At 50.6% G+C, this 15287-nt stretch overlaps 1 protein-coding gene across 3 annotated transcripts in view; it reads left to right on the forward strand.

The window, feature by feature from the left end:
• Positions 1-15287, forward strand: part of PIGU (phosphatidylinositol glycan anchor biosynthesis class U) — an 86833-nt gene that overhangs the window by 65843 nt on the left and 5703 nt on the right. For 2 of the 3 annotated variants that reach the window (XM_081832956.1, XM_081832957.1), the window contains one exon: positions 7012-7154. In XM_081832956.1, the coding sequence (XP_081689082.1) occupies positions 7012-7154 (143 nt within the window). Of the gene's footprint in view, positions 1-7011; positions 7155-11512; positions 12070-15287 lie in introns of those variants that run through there. The other variant, XM_081832955.1, reaches the window with a different exon arrangement.

The following is a 15287-nucleotide window of genomic DNA, read 5'->3' on the forward strand; positions in this document are numbered from 1 at the left end:
TAAAAGATTTTGTTTTTTGGGTCGCCTGGGTGGCTCAGTCGTTAAGTGTCTGCCTTCGGCTCAGGTCATGATCCCAGGGTTCTGGGATCGAGTCCCACATCGGGCTCCCTGCTCAGCGGGGAACCTGCTTCTCCCTCTCCCACTCTCCCTGCTTGTGTTCCTGCTCTCGCTATCTCTCTCTCTGTCAAATAAATAAATAAAATCTTAAAAAAAAAAAAAGATTTTGTTTTTTGAGAGAGAGTGAGAGTCAGAGAGTAGGGGGAGGGGCAGAGGGAGAGAATCTTAAGCAGACCCCCTGCTGAGTACAAAGCCCGACAGGGACTCGGAGCTCTATCCCACGACCCATAAGATCACAACCTGAGCCGAAGAGCTGAAACCAGGAGTCCGATGTTTAACTGACTGAGCCAGCCAGGCGCCCCCAAATAACCACCATTTTTTGAGCACTTACTCGGTAGCTACCTGGCCACTGTGGTTCTAAGAGTGTTATGTGCATTAGGTCAGTTTATCTTCACACCAGCCTTGGTGGGAAAATATCACCATTTTGCAGATGAGAAAACTGAGGTTCAGGAAGGTAGAGCCACTTGTTCAAGGTTACGTGATAGGTAAGTGGAAGGGCTGGCCATGAGCTTCTAGCTAGTGCTGTCCAGTAGGACTTTCTGTGATGATGGAAATGTCCTTTATCTGCACAGTCCAATAGAATAGCCACTGGTGTGACTCAGAAACTCAATTTTTAATTGAAATTTATTTAAATTTAAGAAGTCACACGTGGCTGGTAGGTACCGTATTGGACAGTGGAACACTAGACCTTGGGCTTTGGACCGCTTCCCAGCACTGCACCTAAATGTCCACAGAAGGCAGATGGCAGCACTGCACAGCTGCCTGCTCTGAAAACCCCTTCAGCTCTAACCGTCCCCCTCCCCCTGCCTCCTAGGCCCCCAGGATTTTCCTCAGTTGGACTCTTAGCCCTCTGTGAGGGCTCTTTTCAGCATAATGGGCTTCCTGAGGGTAGGCTGATGATTCACTCACCTCTGTGTCCCCAGCACCCAGGCTCAGACCTGACCCACAGCTCAGCAGGTGTTTCTGGATGGGTTTTTTCAGCCTCCCCAATAAAGAGGCAATGTCCGTGGCCCAACACCACTTGATTCTCTAAACTAAAATGGGAAGGGAGCTGTAGAATTTTCCTTGCCTACAGTGGGTGCCCAGCAAGATGTCAAGAATGAACCTGGGGAGGGCAGGCTTCAGAGGAAGTAAATCTTTGTTATTATTTGGGGCTGTCTGGGTGTCAACCAGGAAGTGAAACCGACCAGCTGCTAGAAAGAAACCTACCTGTAAGCCGGGGCCTCTGAGCGAAGGTAAACAGCAGAGAGGGCGGGCCAAGCCTGGGCTGCCCTTGCAGGTGGTGACCTGTGGGGCAGTGACCAGTCCGACCTGCCTGAGAGAAGGAAGTGGCTGGTGTCTTCTGCCTGTGACATCCTCATTGCATAGATAAGAATCACCCAGCCCAGCAGGCTTACAGTCAGCCTGGTGCCCCGCAGCAGGGTGGCCAGTGACAAGTCATGAGGCCACCAAACATGTCAGCATGCCCCAGATTGTGACAGGGTGGGTCTTGGGTACATTGATCCTCTTTCCCCAAAAGTAGAGTCATTGTTTTCTTAGCTGGCTGTCCCACACGGGGCACCTCTTGCTCTTGGTTAATCCTTCATCCCGTATTCCTGAACACGGCCTGGAGCCAGAAAGACTTGAATTTGGATCCTGGCTTTCCCATTACTAGCTATCTGTTTTAGGAAATTCATCGAACCTTTCTGAGTCTCTGGGTTTTTAATCTGTCAAATGGGGAGAATATCTTCCAATGAGTGTTTTAAGTTTGAGAAAGAATATATGTAAAGAGCGCTGCAGTTATCACCGGCAATAATCATGCAGGGGGCCCCCTGCAGAGTTCCGTGACCAAAGCTTCAGGCTAAGTAGTCAGAGTCATTGGAATAAACATATTTTTCAAAACTTGAAATAAGCTATTTTATGCCCTCTGGGGTTGAGGCAGAGAAAACAAGGATGGGGTTTCTAGAAACCTAGATGATCTAATAGAGGCTGTAGCTGGCTGGCTGGGCAAGCAGTTTACAGTTCAGCTTGACCAAAGATCCTGCATGGAGCGTTGGCTGCCCCCCTCCATGGCCAGCTCCTGTGGCAGAGAATACTTGTGCTCAGGGTATCTGTGTGGGGTATGACAGCCATGCGTCATTGCATTCAGCCAGGAGCATCTGCAGCCGAGTCCTTTGGACCTGTGGGCGGAGACTCGGAGAAGTCTGTAAGTCTAGGTTGGATATATTCACACTTGTAATGGGCTTAAGAATTCAGTTTAAACATTAGTTGCCAGTGCTAACCTGCCTGCTCACACATTCACCTTTTTGTTTTCCTGTCCTGGCCAGTGGGGAGAAGAACAGGTATGTGGGCCCTGCTCTGAATGCAGGCCCCAGACACAGGGACTCTTTGGTGCTTGGGGCCAGGATGAGTCATACACACACACAATTGCGGTGTTAGGGAACCGCCTGCTGGCAGAGCCCATGCTAGTCTGCGGTGGCCCGGTCCAAAGAGCCAGTTACCAGAGGCGGCATATGTGTGTAGTATGTGTTTTGTTTTTATTAACTTTTGCATAAAGATAAAAGAATATGGATAAAAAACATACAAGTTATAGAGAATAATAATACAATAAGCACCTTTGAAGCTCCCGGTCCCCTCTGTGCTCCTCCCAGTGGGGCTGGCTTCTTCAAGTGGAGTTTTATTTCTTTTTTTTTTCCTTAAAGATTTTATTTATTTATTTGAGAGAGGGAGAGAGAAAGTGAGTACTAGTGGGGGGGTGGGCAGAAGCAGACTCCTTGCTGAGCCCAACATGGGGCTCGATCCCAGGACCCCGAGATCATGCCCTGAGCCTGAGCTGAAGGCAGCCGCTTAACTGACTGAGCCACCCAGGCGCCCCTAGAATTTTATTTCTGAACACCTGAGGCTCAGAGAGGGAAGGGGACTTGCCTGAAGTTTCAGTTTGTCAGTAACAGAGGCAGAGACTGGATAAGCCACCCTGTGAGTGTGGTGGGGAATCTGATTCCCTCTGACCCAGTAAGTCTGATGAAGGGTGAGCCTTTCGTCTCATCAGGCCCTGGTCATCTCTGACATCTCTGACACCTGGTGCCTGGAACAAGCTGTCCTGTGCCCCAGGTCCCCAGCACCGTGTGCTCTGGCATATAGCTTTAGTCCTCTGGCCTGTCAGCCAGCAAAAGTGAGTAGCAGCTCCCTGTTCCTGCAAAGGTCATCACAGGCCAGAAGCCAACTGGATGCTGGTGACAGTTCCTCAAGGCACATGGGAACTGTCTATAATTGCAGCCGGGAGCTGCATGGGAGCCTCTCCTAGTCTCTGTGCACTTTGTCACCTTCTTGTCACCCTGTCTGAAATCCAGAGTGGCAAGGCAAGGAACAATGACCTACCTGGGCTGTCAGGCCATAGGAGTTTTGTTTTAGGAATAGCGTCTATCTTTTTCAGCAAAATAATTTCCAGGGGATCAGAAAGAACCGCTGAGAGGGGCATCTGACGCTTCGTTTCGGCTCAGGTTGTGATCTCAGGGTTGTGGAATCGAGCCCTGCTTTGGGCTCCACACTCAGCACGGAGTCTGCTTAAGACTCTCTCTAGCAGGGCGCCTGGGTGGCTCAGTTGGTTAATCGGCTGCCTTCAGCTCGGGTCATGATCCCAGGATCTTAGGATCGAGCCCTGAGTCGGGCTCTCTACTCTGTGGTGGGGAGGCACTGCTTCTCCCTCTCCCTCTGCATGCCACTCCACCTGTTCGTGCGCGCACTCTCTGTCAAATAAATAAATAAAATCTTTAAAAAAAACTCTCTCGCCCCTTCGCCCCCACCCCTAAAATAAATAAATAAATCTTTAAAAAAAAAGAACCACTGAGAAATGTAAACAGTGATGTGGGAGTGGAGGAATGGCAAATAGATTTGTTCTCCTTTCTTGAGGTTGTAACATTGTTTACTAGTAATTCTTTTTTTTTATTTGCGAGAGAGAGAATGAGAGAGAGCACGAGAGGGAGGAGGGTCAGAGGGAGAAGCAGACTCCCTGCTGAGCAGGGAGCCCAATGTGGGACTCGATCCTGGGACCCCAGGATCATGACCTGAGGCAAAGGCAGTCGCTTAACCAACTGAGCCACCCAGGCGCCCTACTAGTAATTCTCAATGCATGTATCCCCTTTCCCAGACTTCTTGTTCTGGGAGCAAGGAAGTCTCAGGAAGACTTGAGTCAGGTCCGTCCCTGCTTTGAAAACCCAGAATCATGGAAATTTCAGGTCAGAAAAGAGGACCCCTAAGCACTCCAGGCCAGTGTTTCCAAATTGTGGGAGTTCACAGACCACTAATACTTTTTTAAAAACTCTGATGACAGAGTTGCCAACTTCTTATTTTGCTAAAGACATTAAAATAGTCAACTGCCAGCCATTCATCCCCATTTCATAAAAGAAAGGACTTTTTCACAACAACAACAAGCAACAAAGAGACACCTTTCATTTCTCATGAATCTTAAGTTCAAAACATTCACCTTTAACAGGAACTCTGAACTACCTTGTTCTGGTTATCATCACCGTGACACAGACCAGTGAAATCTCTGTTGCAGACTGGTCTGGGCCTCTTATTTGCCAAGGGTCTGCAGCTGTAATCCCACGCTTTGAAGCCTTGGCTGCAAATTGGAATCACCAGGGAAGCTGTTAACAAATGACTATGGATGCCCAGGCCCCACCCCTAGAGACTCTGATTGACTCAGACCAGGTGGGGCTCCCCCGTGATTTTATTTTGCAGCCAGAATTGAGATTCGCATGTGTAATCCAGTCCCCCTTCCGATGCATGAATCCCTGGTATAGCAGTTCTACCAAGTTTCTGTACAACCAAGACAAACAACCTTAATGTTCGGGAGGTTCCCCATCTCTGAAATCTCCCCAAACTCTGATTTGGAAGAAGGGATTTCCTGAAGGTCAGGATCAGAGAGGGGTAGGGAACTTCTGTTCATTAAGTGCCTGCTGGGACCCAGATCCATTGGTAAGTTGTTTTGTTTTTTTTTAAGATTTTATTTACTTTTTTGACAGAGACACAGCGAGAGAGGGAACACAAGCAGGGGGAGTGGGAGAGGGAGAAGCAGGCCTCCCACCAAGCAGGGAGCCCGATGCGGGGCTCGATTCCAGGACCCTGAGATCATGACCTGAGCCGAAGGCAGACACCCAACAGCTGAGCCACCCAGGCGCCCTCATTAGTTTATTTTAAATAATACTTACTAGTTTCTTTAAAAATACAATAAAGTGTAAAGAAAGATATAAAAATAGCATATAATCCTACTGTCAGATACCCCTTATTGAGTTAAAAGGCAGGGGGAAGCACAGTATGATAGGCAGATTAATGCTGCCCTCCCCACAAAGATGTCCACATCATCCCCAGAGCCTGTGAACATATTACTTTATGTGGCAAAAGGATTTAAAGTTAAGGATGTTCAGATGGGGAGATTAGCCTGGAGGCTTATCTGCAGGTAGACCCAGTGTAATCCACAAGGGCCCTTAAAAAGTAGAAGGGCTTGGGGCGCCTGGGTGGCGTTGGTTAAGTGTCTGCCTTCGGCCCAGGTCATGATCCCGGGGTCCTGGGATCGAGCCCCTCATCGGGCTCCCTGCTCAGCGGGAGCCTGCTTCTCCCTCTCCCACTCCCCCTGCTTGTGTTCCCCCATCTCTGTCAAATTAAAAAAAAAAAAAAATAGAAGGGCTTGGAGGCAAGGGGCACATGGGGGATCTCTTCCACAGTTTTGCTGTGAACCTAAAACTACTCCAAAGTCTATTTTCTAAAAAAAAAGTGGAAGAGGGAAGGAAGCAAAAGAGGTCAGTGTGCTGCAGCGTAGGAAGGGACTTACTCTGGCCTTGCTGGTTGAAGCGGGAAGGGGGTTGCGAGGGGGTTGTGCCTTGATTTTAGCCTGTGAGGCCTGTCCTGGACTTCTGACCTCCAGAACGATAAGATAAACTGTATACTGTTTAAGCCACTACATTTGTGGTGATCTGTTATAGCAGCCATAGAAAATACTCAGGAATACATCGTGCCAGGTTTTTCACACATCTTGCTTAATCCATGTAAGCCACCTGAGAGTAGGCATTTTAGCCCTACTTTAGAGATGGGCAAGCTGAGACTTAGAGAAACTTGCTGGCGGAGCAGGGATTTTAACCAAGGTCTTTGCCTTTCTAAGGCCAAGTTTGGGTACACTGTCCTGCTCCTTCCCCTCTAGCTGCACCCCACCTGCCTGCCAGTACCAGCCTGAGTTTCCGGTCCTCCCTGGGGTTTCTAGGAGAGCTTCCCCCCTGGTGGGATTTGGGATTCTATAATCCCTTTGGGAGTGTGGGGGTGTGGGGGGATGATGTCAGACAGAGAGGGTGTCAAAAGAGTTTTTCAAATCATCTAAGGAAAAGTAAAGGACATTTGAAGAGAAAGGCAGGGAACCTAAGACATGAATTAAGGAAAATGGAAAACATGTTCCTAAGACCCAGGGCTGTGGCACCATAGAGACCCTATGTGGGGGAGGGGGCCTCTAACCTCCATGGGTTCATGCTGCTGTTCCCTTCTATGATCCCATGTGGGCAGACAGCACCCTGCTTGGGGAGCAGGAAGGAATTACCCTTGGACACTCCATTGTCTTGCTGAAATGCCCCCGTTGCGGTGCCCAGAGGCCTTCACAGTCTTGCCGATGGTAGCCATCCAGGCCCACAGTGGGAGGTGCAGAGACCAAACCTAGGACTTCCCACCGGCTTTGGCCATGGGAAGCCATTGACTCAAGGGTCTGAGGCTTGCCTCTTGGCACCACAGAGCCTCTGAGTCTGGGGGGAGGATTTCTGCCTCTGAGCTACACCAGACTCTCCCTGGGCCTCTGCGTCCTGTGGGGCCATCCCCCCAAGAAAGGGTGCCGAGAAGAATCAGCATTCGGCTAACTATGACCATCTGTCTTTGCAGTCCTCAGAAATATCTTTGTCCTCGTCTGCATCATTATCGTCTGCTCCCTGCTCTTCCCTGTCTTGTGGCACCTCTGGATTTATGCGGGAAGTGCCAACTCTAATTTCTTTTATGCCATCACGCTGACCTTCAACGTTGGGCAGGTAAGAGTCCAGGTCTACACGGGGACAGGGATTTGTTTTGTAGCTTCAGACGTTCAGCAAAGGCCGTGGGTTCTGCAAACTAGGCATTTGGACGTGAGTGAGGGGACCATTCTTCCCCTGAAGTAGCTCCTGGTCCAGTAGAGAAGATTAAAGAAGAGAGCAGCAGAAAAGCTGAGTTCGGCCAGCATTTATTGGGCACCATGCTGAGCCATCGCCCCAGTGCATTCTCCCTGCAAGCCTGTGAGATGGTGTTATCACTGCTTTACAAATGCAACCAAGGCTTGTTCACACAGGTTGTCTCTTGCCCAAGGTCGTTGGAGGAGCCAAGAACCAAATTCAGGGAAGGCTCCGTTTCTGAGGCTCCCCTCTTTCTGTAACAGCCCCTGGGCTGCGTGGCACTGTAGCGGGGGCAGTGGGGGCCGGGGGGGGGGCAGGGAACAGGGATAAGGGGAGGAGAGACTTTCCAGACTGGGACAGCAGGAGCAAAGGCAGGGAGATGAGAACTAGTTCAGTCTAGCTGTTGGGTCAGTCGGAGCAGAAATCATGGGACTGGGAGTAGCGGGTGAGGAGGCCGCAGGGGGTCAGAGAATGAGAGGTATAGCTGGGAGCTCCGATCTCCTCCTGACCCAGGGAAAGGCCCTCCCTGGGTGCCCCAGAGCAATGCTTCTCAGAATCGGGGTGAGGGGGGGTTGTTAAGAATGCAGATGCCCTGGTAATGTTTTAAATCCTATAGATATGTTGTGACTACCACAATTACACAGCTTCGTCCAAAAAAGCAAACAAAAAAACCCCCCAGATTCCCTGATCCCACTCCCAATAGATACGGAAAACAGGGTCAGGAATTTGTGGTTTTTATAAGTTTTCCCAGAGATTCTGCTGCAGGTGGTCCAGCACACTTCTCTGAAGTTCCCTTAGGTCAGCTCCATCTTCCTTGTGGGGTCTTAGGAGAATCAGTTGTCCCATTTACCACTTTAATTGCCGTTGGCACGGCCAGGCATTTCCTCTGCTTGATGGACTGGATGGGAAGCCAGGCGACTGGGGAGACAAATGATGCCAGGGAATGGTCCCCAGGGAGAGCCTTGCCTCCAAGGTTAGCTGCTGGGAAAGAAGAGGGGAGGAGCTTGGGCTTTCGCAGTGAGTGATGGGTCTGGTATTTCCTGCACAGACCTTTCTGCACAATTCTTGTCTAGCCCGGTTGTTTATCCTGGTTTGTGAACAGCAGGAAGAGAGAGGAGGGCCCTGTAGCCTGGGTGGGACCGTGCTGGAGGGTCCATCCTGTCTGTCACACACAGGTTAGTCATGGTGGATGCTCAGCTCCTCCTGTGGCCTGCCTAAACAGAAATGTGCAGGATTCGACTTCATACTCTAGGAAATCCAAAAGGTTGTTCTGGCCCTTCTGTCTTGCTGAAATCCCTTTAATTATCTTTGGAAAGTGATGGCTGGCGTGTGAAGGCATTGGGCCCGCCCTGGGCCTCTGCGGAGTTTGGCAAAAGATCTGCTGAAATAGTCCACAGCTTGTCGTTGGGTCATGAGTGTCAGGTGTGGGTCAGGACTACAGTTGCAGTGATGACGAGGTATTCATGGAACTTGCCAGATGACTGCTTTTTTCCCTGTGGCTGCCTTTGTGAGGGAAGGGTCTCCGTCGATGGTAGGGGAGATGTTTGCAAGTGCTCAGGGACCATTGAAGGCAGGAGAGACTGGACCGTTGGAAGATGGGACTGGGGGTAGGAACGAAAGGCCAACTACATGGAGTGTGCTAGTTGGTGACTGAGCTGTGGAGAAAAACCAGGCTGAGCCTTGACGTTGTCTTTTTACCTTTTTTTTTTTAATCTTTTAAAAATTTACTTTTAATCAGACAAGTAATACATGAATTCATTATTGCTGGGAAAAGAAATCAAACAAAATAGAAGCTTACGGAATGAAAAGGGCCCCTAGGGTCCCCCTCTCTTCCCACCCCGGGCAGACATCATGATTGGGATCGGTGTGGGGTGTCTTTGCAGATGTTGTCTGTGCATTTATGACCACTGTCAGTACGCATGCATGCATGCTGAGCTTGTTTGTGTACATGAAGAAATGGCCTCCTATTCTGGACACCGCTCTTGGACTTGCAGCGTTTCACTTGATGATCCCCTCTTGATATTGGTTCCAAGAGCCCATGGGCAGAAGGAACTTGATTGATTTGACTAGGTAGGCTCCTGCTGATGGACATCGAGGCTGCTTCTGGTTTTCTGCTATAAATGGAAGAGCCCTGGGCATCCCTCCACATAACCTTGTACACACAGGCCAGTGTTTTCTCAGGACAGACTCCAGGTGGTGAGATTTACTGGGTCAGAGGACATGGGCCTTGTGCATTTTGGCAGATACTGCCACGTTGCCCTTCAGACAGGTCAGACCAGCCTCCAGGCCTCCCAGCTGTGGCCCAAGTGCAGACATCACACACCTGTGTCATCGGCCGCCTCGGATCTGGACTCTTGAGTCAGACAACTTTGTCGGGTCAGATGTTTTCTGGGACTGCTGGCTTTGTTCGGGCTCTGTGGCGGCTGCTGCCAGATCCCTGAAGGGACACATCACATGGGGGCACTTACTCACCAAGGCAGTCGCTCAAGTCCTCTCACTGTCCTGGAGCATTGACTGAGCAGAAGAGTGCCCGTCGTGAGGTTAGACGCACCTGCCTCAGGCTGTTGGGAGCCACAGAGCACAAATATGAGACAGAATTTTAGTCACTGTTAAGTGTCCCCTCCTTAAAAAGGCCTTCCGTGAGGTTCCCCTGCTCCACTGTCTCCTTCTTAGCCTGTTTGTTTCCTTCCTAGCACTCTCCCGGCTTATAAGTTTATATTATTATTTCTCTCTCTGCCTCCCCTATTAGCCTCTGCACTTCATGCGAACAGAGATCAGCCTGTCCTTCCCACTGCAGGGGCCCCAGCTACCAGCTCTGTGCTTGGCATAGAGCAGTTTAGCAACAGTTGCTGAATGAGTGAATGAACCAGAGATGGCCAGGGAGAACGGGGCGTGATTAAGGGCCCAGTGTGCAGAGTAACCACTGGAAGAATCCAGCGGGAACAAGATCCCCTTTCCTGTTGTGAGTGGTCATGAAAGCCCTGGGGAGCAAGGAATAGCAGCTGGGCCTTTCAGACCTGGAGAACAAGAGGTGTGGGAGGTGGGCAGGTGGGGGGGCCAAGTCGCCCCCACCGGCCGAGGTTAGTGGGTAGCAGCTCTGTCCCTAACCCTTCTCCGGCTTCTGTCAGAACCTGGTCTCTGTGGCTGGGGAAGCCGCTACGTGTCCCCCACAGATCAAACCAGCCCTTGCTTCCATCTGACCTACAATCAGTGCTTCAGTTGCAATGTAGGGCATTTGGGGACATGTCTTCAGTCCCATGGCTGGCTTTTCTCAGCTCTTCTAGCTGGGACGATACCTTAAAGTCCCCTGGTCCTCCCTCTCCCCTCCCTGGGCAAGACAGACCAGAGCTGTCCTGGGAACCAGATGAGCATGGATTTGCAGCAGGCATCCAGAGCCCAGTCTGTCGCTGGTGAGTGCGGAATTGAATGTGGAGAACATCTTGACCCGTAGATTTTTAGGTCCTGCTCTGTTTGAGTTGGTCAGTGCCACACTCTGTGATATGACAAACTACTGATAAATTCTTAGTAATAGGGGCGCCTGGGGGGCTCAGTTGGTTAAGCGACTGCCTTCAGCTCAGGTCATGATCCTGGAGTCCCTGGATCGAGTCCCACATCGGGCCCCCTGCTCAGCGAGGAGCCTGCTTCTCCCTCTGACCCTCCTCCCTCTCATGTACTCCCTCTCTCTCTCTCATTCTCACTCTCTCAAGTGAATAAATAAATCTTTAAAAAAAAAAAAAAATTCTTAGTAATACTGGCAGGTAAACCAGTGACTTAGGCTCCATCCTTTCCCCTGGGGCCATTAAGTAGTTTACAGTTTGTGGCATGGATCATTTGTTAATTATAATTGTGCCTCAAAGTCAGTAACCAGGAAATGACAACAGTAAAACATCCATGGGTGTGTGTGGCACACACACATACACAAGAAAGACTGGGGAGAAGGAATGGTTGAGCTAGATTGATTGGTTGAGGTCCTTTTTTACTTCCTCACAGTGTGACCTTCAGCAAGTGACTTCTCTGGGTTGCAGTTTTCTTAAAACCAGGCTTGATAACCCAGCCTCCCTGGGTGTTGAGAGGATAGGGCATGTGTGGGTCCTGTTGCCATTATTCATATGTTGATATGAGAAGTAGCACCCGTGACCTGCTCTTCAGGTAGCCAGAGCAAATCCCGAGGGAAACATTCAGACCGATAAACGGAAAGAAGAACAAACTTCTCTTTTTTTTTTTTCTCTTTTCTCCTGTAGGTCAGTGACCAGCAGAAGAAAAATAGTCATCAAGGATTACATATAAATCAAAATTAATATGTTGAGGGGCACCTGGGTGGCTCAGTTGGTTAAGCATCCGACTCCTGATCTCAGCTCAGGTCTTGATCTCAGGGTTATGAGTTCAGGCCCCATGCTGGGCTCCATGCTGGGCTCCATGCTGGGTTCCATGCTGGGTGTGGAGTCTACTTTAACAAACAAAAAAAGTAATGTGTCTAAATTTAGCTTTTTTGAATGAGTAAGATAAAAACATCCCACTCACCCCCATTCATCTTAAAAACAGGGAACATGAGGAAATCTCTTCCTAAAATTATAATTAATAGTGGCTCATGTTTAAAGAGTGCCTGCTAGGGGCCAGGCCCATATGATCCCTTTAATCTTCTGGATCATGTGCTTGTGTGGCCTTCTGAACCTTTCCTTGTGCACTCGCATGTACTTGTACGCTCCTGGGGAAGAGTTTTATTTGTGTGGGTGTTTTATTATTGGCATCATGATGAAATATGACTTTTTCCTTTTAATAAAACATCTTGGCGATCTTTCCCTGTTTGTGTAAGAAGGAAGCTCCTCACCACAGTTGACGCAGCTGCTCCCCTCCTCGGGGCCCTGTAAGCTGCTTTCCCTTATTTTTATCATAAGGAATTCACTTAGTCCTTATAACAGCCCTTTGAAGGAGGCACTAGTATTCTCCTCTCCTGGTGCCAATGAGAAAGCAGAGGCTTGCAAGTTCCCAAGCTCTGAGGGGGGTGTTTATTCATGCTCTTGTTTCTCACGTCCTCTTGCTAGACAGGGGGTTCCATGAGGTCAGCCCCAGGTCTATCTTGCTCACGACTATATCCCCAGCACCAAGAATATTCAGTGACTGTTCATTGATGAATAAACGGAATGAGCTGGGATCCAAAAACCACGTTTTATGACCAGTGATCCCATATAATCCTGTGTACCCTAACCTCCCACTTCTAGCATCTGTTAGGACAAAGCTGGGCCTGTGGCAGGTCTTGCTGGATTCCTAGGGTGTCAGAACCAGAACCCCCTTCCCATCTTCGCCTGTGGCTGACCCTGAGAGCCCCACTCCTATTCTATGTCCACGTCTAAAATAGATTCCCTACTGTCCAAAACAGTGTCCCAGCTTTGTCTGGAACATTCCATGAGTTGCTGCCTCCTCACTGTGAGGTGCCAGCTCCGGTCCCTTCTCCTTGTAGTGCAGACCCTGTAGATCCAAGGCTGGCCTTGCTTTGGCCACTCTGCTCTTGTTCTCCAGGGGGGCCTGGAGCCCTGGGGTCTGGGCACCAGCCCTCTTGTGTTGGGTCTGCTCAGGACTGGCTTATTTACTCCACCCATGAAAGCACAGTCCTGTCTCCTGGAATTGCCTTCCAGTTGGTCTGGTGTGTATTCTGGGGAATGGGACAATGAGGAAGTAAATGTTTGGGGACGTGTGGGACAGATCATCAGTGGTGGGGTGGTGTGTAACCCCCATTTGTGGACAGCCAGGGCCCATTTCAGATTTAATTCCATGGGTCTGTGTAATCCTGGCTGCAAAATCCTGAGTCTGTGTGTGGGAAGAGGTGTTCCTCCTGACAGGAGGCACCTGTGGCCCAGGCTGGAGTCCTTGCCCTCGTCCAGCTGCCTGTGCTTTGCCTTCCGCACTGGTGGCATTTTGCCAGGTCTTCGTTCATTCCTTTGTCCCCCCATCCTCAGACTTTTAGCTCGGTGCTCAGCATCCCAAGCGTGGCTCTCACAGGCCCTTCCCCGCCTGCAGCCAGAGTGACAGGAAAAGCCTGAGCTAAATATAGGGAGGCAAGGCCAGCAGAAAGCCTGGGCTTTGGAGGTCCGGCCTCTGCAGTAACTCCCAGCCCCATCTGTCCTGGCTCACTGGCCTTAGGCAAGTCTTCTAACTCCTTGGGCCTAATTAATTTGTTTGCATATATTGGGCACTTGCTAAGTGCCAGGCACTCTGCTAGCAGAACGTGAATGAGACACAGCTCTGCTTCCTGGGAGCCCATGGTCTGAGGGAGAGAAAGAAAAGGAACCAGGCAGGGCCGGGGCAGCCGGATGGTGCCGTGAATGGGGTAAAAAGGCTGGGGAGCTCAGAGCTGCAGTGGGTAAGGAAGCTTCTGTGGGGAGGCAGCCCGTACATGGGGTGCCTGGGGGTGGGTAGGAGCTAACTGGGCTCTCTGTGGTGACACCTGTGGGGAGGAGAGCATGAGCAAGCGGGTGCGGAAGGCCGTCCCGCGGGCCTGGTGGGCGCCGCCAGAGAGTGTGAGCCTTGTCATGCTGAGGAGCAGGCTGAGCCTGTGGGTTTTGGCTGAGGATAACTGGGATCCCATTCCTGCTTGGAACACCTCATCGTGCCAGGAGGGGAAAAGGTGAGGGGTGTGAACCCGAACCGGGAGCACAGAGAGGCTGTTGAAACCTGGCGAGAGGTGCTAGCAGCTTCCGTGTCCTCCGCCTAGAAGGTTGGCTGTGAGGACTCAGTACGGAGTTGGGTGGGGAAAGCTTTTGTGAATTGAAAAATGCCACATAGATGACAATTACCATCATAGCGACTTTGATCTTACCTTGTGACCTTCCAGACCCTGAGATGGAGGTCCAGTGATTTTCCCACTGTTTTGCATCTTTAGAGCTGGAGCGTGGAGCTCTGTTTCTTCACCATCCCCTCCCACACGTGTCCATCCAGGCCTGAGTTGGGTCACACCAAAGCCCGTCCAGCTCCACAAGTCGACCCTCGGCCCCTCTTACTCCCATATTCCAAGATCCGAGGTGGTGTGGGCAGAGGATGCTGTGCTTTGCCCATGGTGATGACCACGTGAGCTCCCCCAAGTGCAGGTCGGCTGTCAGGGGTCAGCATCTCCAGCCCAAGCAAGAGACCTGGGAACTGGGACATGCCTATGGCGAGAGCAGCTGCTTCTCTGGGAAGCTGGGGCAGCCCAGGGGCCAGTGTCGGCTGAGGCGTCTGTTCAGAGCCTTCCCCCCGCCCCTCTGCCCCTGACACCCTGAATTAACAGCCTTGCTGGCTCGAAGGGCTCTGATACTTACTTTGCCTTTCCCCCCAAAAAACTCAGTCTTCTTGGCTAAGTGACAGGGCTGGGACCTGGGAGCACAGCCTCAACAGGAGTGTCAGTGTAACCACGGGTTCGCATAGGTCCCTAACAGGACCCACATGTGTGGGTGCGCAGTCCTTTCACCCCTCCCAGAATCCTTAACTGGGAGGGACTCTGGGGGTGCCGGAGAAGAACTAAGGTTTGGGCCTCAGGCAGGACTAACATTGCAGCCTAAAGCTTCCCTTACCCGCCTGTGACCCTGAGTTTGCTCATCTGTAAGTGGGGCTTATAAGCCCTACCCCAGAACGTTGTGAAGATTCAATGGTATGCTTTTTTTTTTTAATTGAGGTGTAGTTGACACACATGTTTTTTGTTTTTTTTTTAATTTTTTTTTTTTATTCTTATGTTAATCCCCATACATTACATCATTAGTTCTAGATGAAGTGTTCCATGATTCATTGTTCGTAGTTGACACACATGTTACGTTGGGTTTCAGGTGTATGACCTAGTGATTGTCAGCTCTGTTGTGCTCACCACAAGGGCAGCTGCCCTGTGTCCCCATGCAGTGCTCCTACCACCCACGGTGCCCCTATGCTGTACCCTTCATCCCCATGACCTGCTCACCACAGGAAGCTTGTCCCCACCCCCACCCCCCACTCGCCTTCACCTGGTCTGCCCATCCCCCATGCCCTCATGATGCTTTTTTGTTAAAGGGCCTG

Source organism: Leptonychotes weddellii, chromosome 10 (genome assembly GCF_054177405.1).
Source record: "Leptonychotes weddellii isolate Sample4059 chromosome 10, ASM5417740v2, whole genome shotgun sequence".
Classification (NCBI taxonomy): domain Eukaryota; kingdom Metazoa; phylum Chordata; class Mammalia; order Carnivora; family Phocidae; genus Leptonychotes; species Leptonychotes weddellii.